The following is a 10,873-nucleotide window of genomic DNA, read 5'->3' as shown; positions in this document are numbered from 1 at the left end:
CTTAAAAGAAAAGACGAAAGGAACAGTGAGTGTGTAACGTCATCGGTTTAAAGATCATTACTGATCTGCATGCATGATTAATGTTTAAATGTCATAACCTCCTATTTCACATCTAATTTTCTTTAGATTTTAAATATGAATCTTTCTAATTTTTCTCTTTTTAATCAAATTAACTTTCTGTCATTATTCATTTTCCCTTTTAAAGACAGATAATGACAAAATTTAAACAAGATAAATGATTCTCCTGTTTGGGGAGGGGGCTAAAAGAAAAGATAGATAGGGGTTATAGAAATGAATTTAAAAAAACAGTCAGTGGGAGAAAAAAATTATTAATAGAGGAAAAAGTCAACAAGTGCGGACATAGATTTTGGGGATTTGGAAAAGGAAAAGAGAAATTGAGAAAAAGGGTTCAGAGGGAGAGAGAAAATAGGAATCAACTATGAAATACTACTGTTATCACTCTAATAAAGATCACTCACTTACTTTAAGAAAGAATTTATTAATGAACCCCCGGCCTAGCCCCCCCCCCCGTAAAAAATCGCCTTAGAAAATATCAGGAGAGGAAGCATACAGCGAACGTACATAATACACATGAATTATAAACAGATTTAACCTTCGTCGGTTTATTTATTTATTTATTTATTTATTTATTTATTCGCATCTTTTCCTCATCTCCATCGATTAACGTCCCAAACGAGTTCTAAATAGCACTAACACCAATAACAATACCTTCTTTTATCCAGGGTAGCCACTTAAGTATAAAAAAACTGTTCTACGATCGGGCCCTACGTAACACACGTTACCTGTGCTATTATCATTACCCTTCTCGAAGTGTTGGGCGTCAAGCTAGAAGGTGAAGGTCCTTTTTTTTTAAGTCTGTGATATGACTCGTCCGGGGATCGAACCCATGTCCTCCCTTTCAAGGGGCATGCGCTCCAACAATGAGTCACATGCCTGGTCCATGATATCTTATAACTTAATTAAAGCTATGGAATGAAATGATAACGTGAATAATTTCGTGTTTCTTCATTAGTAAATGTTCAAGGCGCATTAGAAACTAGACAGAGATAGAAAACAAACATACGACACAGAAAACAATATGAGTGAATAAAATATCATAACTACAGATTTTTTGACAAAAAAGTGCTATATTTTGTATTATTTGAATGAATAAATAAATGAAGTATTCTAAATAATTTAGGCTTCGTGCAATCTATATAGATTACCTGTGCTTATTCATACATTCTTTTTATAGACAGTTTAAAACAGGGGCCGCGGAAGCGAGGGGGAGATGGGGGGGGGGCTTCAGCCCCCTACTTTTTTCCAAAACCGTGTACAAAAAATGTAAAAAGGACCATAGGATTGTGATTTTTTTTGCATGGTCATCCCCCCCACCACTTTGAAAACCGTTCCACGGCCCCTGTAAAAGGTAATAGCCAATAATCCGAATTCTGAATGACTGGATAAAACCACGATGTCTATTTGAATTATCATCAATGGTCATTATGTCAGGAGAACATTGTTGCTTAAATCTATATTCACGACGAGTTCCATCATTGATCACTCTTGTTCCAGCAATGTGCTGCTGATGAAAGTGTTTGATCCAACTTCCCCAGGTTTGGCTATCATTAATATCATTTACTTCGGCAAAGTAATGCTAATACCAGGAATACCTTTACGAACACTGTACCAACCATACCATTTATTGCTATGTATAAAAATCGTTTCGTACACCGATCGGATATAGGTATTTGTGACCGTAACATAAGATGATACATGTAAAGCAATAAAGAAACCATAATGCATAATACAATATAACAACAATTAAAAGAAAATGTATTTCGTGTTCTTTTTAGGGGAAAGCCCTACTCCATAAATAAATAAATGAATAAATAAATAGGAAAGTTATCTCCCAATTTAATATCGTGTCCCCTACTATTTTTGATAGAGGGACGCGCCCTCCCTGATCTCCCTGGGGTTTCTGCTCATGAACAGTCATTTCTCGGCAGATGAGGAGATTGTTATTTTATTTTTAATTGTCATATGCTTATCAATTATTTTTTAAAATGTTCTACCAGAAATAAACATCGTTTACTAACTTTTCTGCTAGCTATGATTGCTTATTTTGAGAGGCCACATATTTGGAAAGCTGACGAAGTGTGTACTATCCTTGTACAGAAAATGAGGTGGCAAAGTAAACCTTGGTATGATGTCAATATCCTCTACATGTATGTCTATATCATTATTATGAAAAAACAGTGGTAGTGATTTGAATTTTACCTGATTGCTAAGAAAGCATTAATGCTTGTAAGCAAGCAACCAGTGGACCGACGACTTAAGATCCTCTCCGAGGGACCTGCATGGTAATGAGGATAAATGCCTCACCCAAGGAAACTAGCGCACCAAGTGGGGATCGAACCCGTTTCAACGGAATCCGAACCTCCGCTCTACCGACTGAGCTATTATAATGAAGTATCCCTTTCACTTTTCCTTCCTTCGTTTGGCCTGCTAGTACGTAGGCCTATATACGAGGACATTAATGAGCCTCGGAAGCAATAGACCAGTTCGTAGTTACTTCATGGATAATTTTGGTCAAATTACCTTTCATTTCTTTCATCATGATAGGCAGATTTCAAAGAAAGATATTACGTAAGCTTGCCTTACATAGCAGGATGAAGAAATTGAATAGACCAGGTGAGTAGAATAGCACACCAATGAACACTTAATGAAGGTATTTGTTGCATTCCTACTTTGAATGCATATCTTAGCATTTTGCACAATGTACTTGGCAAACTGTGAAATACCAGTCGTTCGTGGACGCATTGTCGTTTTTTGTGAATGTAAATGAAAACCACAATTCAATAGAATATATGAATAATTAAGACATCAAAGTTGGTGCTTATCTCATTAGATTTTAAACCACCATGTCACTTTCGTACAAATGACCTTCTTCTGATCATGCGTAGAATCTTTTAATCATGCGCAGAAAGGAACTACGAACTGGCTTATATATTCTGCAAATTAGGTGACCGAATGTATCTGAAATGTCTAATTGTCTCATGTGAGTATAACATATTTTTATATTTCACTGAATTGAAATAAAATAATAAAGCATTGACAACATGGTTTTATACATAAAATTTTCTCAAAATGAAAATAGAAATATTAGTGTTTTCTTACATGATAAAGACAATAATGGGTCACGATCTCGTATTTTGCATTGGTTACGTTAATTTGAATTACATCACGTTTATTCTCCTTGCATAAATCATATTTGTTTCAATGTTGATTTGGGTGACAACTCAATTTTTATTTATTTTCTCATTCATTATTGGAAATCATTTCTTGCAAGCATTTATGAGTTTGGTTTGATTAATAATTGGACCAAATCACTCTTTATCGAAGAGATCTGGGCTAAATGATATCTTAAATCTATTATCATTATTAGTTTTTCTTGTATCAAACACGATGTTATAATTGGACCACATATCTCTGTGTGATAATATCTAGGTTAAATGATATCAATTGGCGTTCAGTGCCCATAAAATGGCCATTCTCGCACACACAATCCCATGAGCCTGCATGGTCTTGTGAGATGGTTCCCTGTGATTGGTTGAATATATGTTGTCGTCACAAAGACTTACTAGACTCCACCCTTGATAAAGCCCACGGTAATGGTCAAACTATGAAAAGGGACGGAAGTTGTAATTTTTGTCAGTTTGGTTCTCTTGTTTAACCCAAATTTGTTCGTTAAGTCTGGACATACAAGTTCAACATCTGAATTTTGCATCAGAGGATTTACAGAAGATAGCAAACACCACTCAGAGCTCTGATATCCTCGAGGAATTTTTTTTGCGTGATGGAGAAAACCATCGTTTTTACACGCATTCCAGATTAGAGCCACAATTCGACTGAAAACTACAATTCTTAGCCTCTCACTGATACGAGTTTTGAAGAATGTCTTCGGAGACTTCTCAGTCACGGAACACACTGACTAGTGTGATGAGTGATGGTTCGATAGAAGAATACTGGGTTACTAATACTTCAAATGGGACAGAGCAATGGACCTTAGCTCCTCTTCCAGATCACTTCAGGAAGGTTCCATGGCCTCAGCTTACTGTAATGATTGTCGTATTGGTCTTTGGAGTGGTAGCTAATCTGTCCATCATCTTCATTGTCCTCAAGAATAAACGTTTGCGATCAACACCGAACATCATCGTGGTCAACCTCACCGTTGGTGACTTACTCTGTCTTGTGGTCAATCTGCCTCTTATCATTGACTACCACTTCCGATATGAGAGGAATTGGGTATTTGGTCAGTTCATGTGCAAGTTTGCCCACAGCAGTATGGTAGCCAGTGGGTGTATCACTGTGTATTCGCTGATGGCTTTAGCCATTGAGCGATATCTGGCCATTGCCTGGCCTTGGCGTAACCGCGATAGTAGCCGATGCGTCAAGATGTCTCGAAACTGTTTCCTGGGTCCGACCTGGCAGATTGTCCTGATGATTTGGGTTGGAGCATTCCTCGTGGGAGCTCCTATTTGGTACACAGCACAGGTGTATGTCTACTACGATGACGTGAACGTGTGTATGTTTATCAACCATGGTCAGCCGGTCGCACAGGTTTACAAAGTATTTCGTCTCTTGGTTGCTTTCCTCATCCCTCTGGCTGTGATAATCGGCGCCCATACGTTGACTGCTTATGCCCTGATCAAGAGTGTCCGAGAGCCAGTCTTTGGTGGAAACCCACAGGTTTCTCCAACCAACCGCCAGACCCCACGCGTACGATCACGAGTAAAGCTAGCTATCGTCATCACGGTTCTATCTGCGATGTTCTTCATCGCTTGGTCGCCCTTCTATCTCTTCAGCATCTGGTTCCAATTCTATTACAGTGAGATATTCGAGACCTACGCCATGCTGGAATTTTTCCGCTGGAAAGATGTCCCAATCTACATGCTGAGTTGCTTAAACCCCGTTGCACTTTACATTCTCAGTACGCGGTTCAGACACCAGTTGTTCAATGATATCTTCTGTTGCTTTGGGGATCGAAGATTTGCTTGGAAGCCATCAGAGACATTTAGCTCATTGAAGGGATCCTTCTTTACTGCCAGCACCTTCAGAAGCCGGTCACACTTTAACAGGAGATCCTCATCATGCCGCTACGATCAGGGGACACCAGTAGCAGCATCTTCTGAAGAACTTTAAGACTGTAAAATAGACTTAGGCCCGGTCAACGTCAGAGATCCTCAGTTCTTCTGTAAGTTTACCATTAACTGACACCTCGTCAGTTATGCTAAATTACCAACCTTTATGACATAGCGGAGAGCAATTTTTCATCGAGCTTGTTTTCAAAACAGGTTAAAAGCTACGGAAATTGTATAGTTTGATTGGCTGAAAACAAATAGAATTCAAAGATTCGTTACCAATAGCAACAGTTCATCTACCTAACTTATTTAGAACAATGTAACCAAGCATGAATGTCAAGCGATATCATTTTTAGCAATTGTTCAGGGACCCAATAGGAATATAGCATATTTAAAATGGTTGACATTTTGTAAAATGAATGTTAGAGTAAAATAGAATACAGTAGAATAAGCGTATTGCCAATGGAATGTGTAAGTAAAATAGACCTTTCATGTATGATATGGGATAATATGTGTGCATTTTTTTTTATTTAAGCTTATACTTATTGAATTCTAGTTTTAAATATTCGTGGCAAAATATTTTAACTTTAGCTGAATGCCTTTAATCATGTTCCCAGATGAAAATGATTTTGTAATACCGACAAGACATAAAGGCATTCATGTATTATATCTCACTGTCTGGAAACAAATGAACATAGTTTTATTTGTTTAGGTTATAATGTTGAAGGTTGTTATTCAATCATTACATTGAGATGAGAAGTTCTTTAGCAATACTGAAAAGGAAATTGAATTTATTAAGTTTCGGTTCTCCCAATCCAGTCGCATAACGCGAAAAACCTTAACGTAACATTTCGGTATAAACAATTTATGATTGACGTATTCCAAATCTGAAAGCAATGATGAAATGAGGAAATCTGATTCCTCAATTATTTAGAACTTGAAGAACGGATGAGTGATATATCTCTTAATGATGACTAACCTACCAGATGACCTTTGTGACTTTCAGAGTATTATTGACAATATATCCATAGACAGCTCATGAGAAGAAGGCATGACGAGGAAACATCTTCTGCTCGGTTACACTTCGTAATTCCGAAGGTTCGTAATTCTGAAGCACGTAAATTGCCTATACCTCGATGTTCGTTAATCCGAAAACGTAAAAGGGTTCGTTAATCCGAACATTTGTGGCGTTATTCCGAAGGTTCGATAATACGAAATAAGGTTCGATGTTCCGAAGGTTCGTTAGTCCGAAAACGAAATAAGGTTCGTTGTTCCGAAGGTTCGTTAGTCCGAATACGAAATAAGGTTCGTTAATCATTACGTTTTCGGACTAACGAACCTTCGAAATTACGAACCTCACTTTTTTTTCGGATTAACGAACCTTCGGAATTACGAACCTCACTTTGATTTCGGACTAACGAACCTTCGGAATATCCGAAGCTTCGGAATTACGAATGAATGCGCTTCTGCTCCTGATGTTCTTTTCAGAGGGGTGAAACCAATTGAAAAGATGTTTACTATGTGATGATGAATAAAAATCAAATTAAAAGATGTAAATATGTATATATTTTAAGTCTGCATCTTTAAACAAAATTTCATGCAAAATCAGTGCAATATTTGAAAACAAATTGTTAATTTCCTCCATTACGCCTTCTAACTTAATGAAAGGTGTACAATCAGTCGTAACGACAGAAGGTAATAATCGCTCGTTTTCAAGGGTGGAAATCTCTCCCCAAAGGTAGGGGGACCAAAGGCTGGAAAATTTGACAAGCAAAAAAAAGGGTAATCACCCAAAAAGTAAGGTCATCTCATCAAAAATACATTTTTTATTTCGATTTTAAATGATGTATTTCTTTCCAGCATAAAAGACTAAAAATAGTAGGGGGACATTTGATTTATTGTGTCCCCCTACTATTTTGGGTAGGGGGACGCGCCCCCTTGTCCCCCTGGGATTTCCGCCCATGCTCGTTCATGTAGTAGATGTATATTTGTTATCAAAGATTTGAATATGTGCGAATGCGACATGTGAATACTATTTTAGTAGCGCTCTAATCAAAATAAGCAGTGAAAACAACAGAAGCTACAAAAAAGGTCGCTTTTCATCGACACAATTAAACCCCAAAATATGATCATATGTACTTACTTGGTCTTCAAAACGAAAGAATGAACTGACAAATTCAAAGGTTCCTTTCATCCGAAGTCACCATTAGGCTCATGATGAATAGACATTTTAATTCCGACCCAAAAACTAATTAGTTCACTGCCTTTGTAAAAGGGTGTCTATTGATAGAACCTAATTAAATGAGTGCAGTAATATTAATTTAATTGCATTTTAAGTACTTGACTTTTACAAAGGACTTTTCATATTGAATCTTGGATCAATTTTAATTTTATCTATATTCTCGATACAATATATGCATTACCTTATTTATTTTAAAGTCACCATGCACATTGGTCATGTTTGCACAAACTGTTCGTAATTTATCACAAAAAAGAGAGATAATGATAAAGGTTGTACGAATAATGCATTTACAAGTAATACATGTATAACCAGTAGAGTAATATTGTACAAGGCCATAGTCATGATAGTAGCTTGAATGATATCCTTGATTTAGTTATTGAGCACTGTTATCATGGTAATTACCATCGGATTGCAAAGTTACCATGGTAATAACCATGATAACTCTGATGCAAGGGAGACCTATTTTTTCGTTTTTTAAATGAAGATTTCGTTTGTGTTTGGTATGGTTTTATTTTCTTCATTACATTTCCCCCTTTCTCTACTCATAGGCTGGATAGCCCATTTCAGTCAAAGTAGGTTGTTTTACTGAAGGGTTTGAAGGAAAGGACATGCAGGAGGGGAAAAATCGTGATAATTAGATTCTTGCTAGTATAATGAACGTGAAGTTATTGATAAAATTTATTTGATTTATATGGTCATTAGGAAATTAATTAACGAAGCATAATCAGCCCCGTTGTGTTAATTGATTGCTTCTAAAATTGACATTGTCATTTTTATTGAGTACTCATTAAAATGGTGTTGTATTGTTTGGCATGTTGGTCGTCTGGTAATTTAATGTATTTTTACCCTAATGACAATCCATGTATACCGCTGTCGTGTAAAAGGATCAAGAATAATTGTTAATGCACTATCTCATCACTGATCAGGAAAGACAATATAAGGTACATTATTTTGAATCACTCGAATTATCCGAATTATTGATTATATGGTAAATATTATTGGTATGATAATTACCCTTGTAAATATAGAGCTCGAATAAAAATGATGTTCGCTTTAACTTGAATCATGGTCACTGGAAAACTGACGAGTCCGGTCAGTCAAGCGCATAAACAAAGTAAAATTGATTTTAAGTCAGTAACTTTCGAACCAAAGCGATTGGGCATCCAATTCCCATCATTTTTTAGATTGTCAATATAGTCATTGTTCAAAGGTTTATTAGTATTCAGAATAATTGTCAGTCTGGATACACAGTAAGACGCAGTTAAAAGAGAAAGGAACATCAATAATTTTAAAGCGGGCCGAAATGGGGAGCAGTACATACATATACATACATGTATCTTTTTCTACAGTCACTCCGATGAAACCAACCCTAAAATCAAATGACTGTAGGTCTACACTGCAAAAACTCAGGTGTTGATTTAACACCAGCCTGGAATCTATATTTATGTCCACACCAGAGAAGTGTTAAATAACACCAGTGTCGTTTCGGTCTAACACCAGATAGGTGTTTATACCACACCAATAGTGTTAAAACAGCATCTGTTTGATTCCAAACTGGTGTTGTTTCAATACTTCTCTGGTGTGGACATATATAGATTCCGGGCTGGTGTTAAATCAACACCGGAGTTTTTGCAGTGTATATCATTAGTATGAATATTACTGTTTGTATCATATTTAGCAAGAATTATTATGATCAGACATCTGAAAGGTTCGTGTTTCTATGAATGATTTTCTGTGGTGCTTTTATCTGTCCTAGAATTGATTTCACACGCAGTCATAACAGTTTTAAGGGCAATATTGAAAGCAGTGTGTTTTACTAACTTTCCCTTTTATGGTATGTTTAGAGCTAATAAGATAAGAACAAAATATAAAATATCGTGAGCACTAATTAATATTGATTCAGTTCGATTTCATACATGTGAACAGAAAAAGTGAATGAAATAAACATTTTGGAATATGTTTAAAGATAATTCAATTTGATTTTGATTAATGACTTTAATTTTGATTGAGGATTTATTTAACTGCTTGACTAGTGACGATCTGTGAAACCTTCCCTAGATTCCCAATGAGGATACAAATCCTCTCCTAATACAAATTTGATTTCATCCTTAGCTGAGATCTATACATAGATAAAGTTCTCAGAGCGACTATCATCACAGCAAACATAAAAAAGACCAAGTATGATGGGAAAGAGAAAATGCAAAAGAATTTTCAAAACAAGCGTACAATATTGAGAACTACAGTGCGTATCAAAAAAAGTTTACACTTTGAAAAAGCCCTGGGAATTAAAGAATATACAACATGCGGGTAATTTTTTCACATATAATCTTTGGTTTGGGTCTCATCTATCCAATGAAAGTAAAAGTTTTGTCAGAATGTTACACTTGAGTGAGTGAGCACTGTCCATTTCTGTAAAGCTCGCAGAAATCTGTTTGCGCAGAAATGCTCGTTTTCATGCTGTGTCAAGGGGAAAGGGCGAAACCAAACTTACACTACGAAAGATTTATCATACATTTCCCTTGCACTTTTAGTCAATTGGAATAAAACGGATAAATTCAAGCATTTTGTGACAATTTTGCCACCCAAATTGAAATTTCAACACTTAATAAGCACAACCTTTTCCCTATTTCTGCCAGCTGGATCTGAGGACATAACTGACTCTGAACAAAAGTTTATATCAGACATCTCCAGCATTTTTTTACTCAGTTTTTATCATTGAAAGTTGGTTTACATTTCATACTTGTTTCTCCACACTTTTCCCAAGCTTAAAAATGATTAACAAAATGAAAATCAAGCTTAAGCCATTCCATGCAAATCACAGCTCAATGTAAAGCAAATATCGTCACGATGGCCTCGGTGTGTGGGGGAGTGGGGTGGGGCGAAATGCACTCTTCGAAGTGTTTTGGGGCAAGGAAACAAGTCAAACAATGTAGAAGATATCTTCAAATCAATTTTACTAGCTAGATTCCATGTGTTCTTCATGATTTAGGTCTACTTTTATTCGCATAACTATTTCAAATTTCTGCGCAAATCATTTTTCACTAACTTTTCAAAAGTAAGTGGTGCTCACTCAAGCGGAAATATTTTTCGACAGTTATATCGTCATTTGCTTTAATGGACCTGTACCAATGTTAAAATGTGGAACAATCTTCAGGATATTACAAATGTATAATTTTACGGGATTTTTTAAAAGTGTAAACTTTTTTGATACGCACTGTATAGTATATTGTTTTCACTAAAGAAATTACAAATTTGGAAAGAAAAGAAAACACCCATGCCAACTTATTCGTGTATATTTTCTCTTAGAAGATATTAGATTTTTCATTATATGCATCCTTGATATAAGAGCTGTACATTGATATGTAAAAGAGATTTCAGTGTGTTTAGATTCGCAGTTTTCAATTTATGTATACTGTAACATTTGGATATTCAGATTGCACGCGAGTTTCAATAAGTGTTTAATATCATTACAATTACTTTGATGGAA

The 10,873-nt window shown here is 36.0% G+C and overlaps 1 protein-coding gene across 1 annotated transcript; it reads left to right on the top strand.

Moving 5' to 3' along the window:
- The first annotated feature begins 3,769 nt into the window (after positions 1-3,769).
- LOC121406168 (bombesin receptor subtype-3-like) lies at positions 3,770-5,560 on the top strand. The gene has a single exon (XM_041597191.1). The coding sequence runs from the start codon at positions 3,958-3,960 to the stop codon at positions 5,203-5,205; it is 1,248 nt and encodes a 415-aa protein (XP_041453125.1). The 5' UTR covers positions 3,770-3,957; the 3' UTR covers positions 5,206-5,560.
- The last annotated feature ends 5,313 nt before the right edge of the window (positions 5,561-10,873 follow it).

The sequence above is a fragment of the Lytechinus variegatus genome, chromosome 1 (assembly GCF_018143015.1).
Source record: "Lytechinus variegatus isolate NC3 chromosome 1, Lvar_3.0, whole genome shotgun sequence".
Lineage (NCBI taxonomy): Eukaryota > Metazoa > Echinodermata > Echinoidea > Temnopleuroida > Toxopneustidae > Lytechinus > Lytechinus variegatus.
The sequence above is the reverse complement of the archived record's forward strand: the minus strand, read 5'-3'. Positions and strand labels throughout refer to the sequence as shown.

Bases quoted from the DNA above. Each gene is read 5' to 3' on its own strand.
- LOC121406168 (XM_041597191.1), top strand. From the start codon at position 3,958: ATGTCTTCGGAGACTTCTCAGTCACGGAACACACTGACTAGTGTGATG.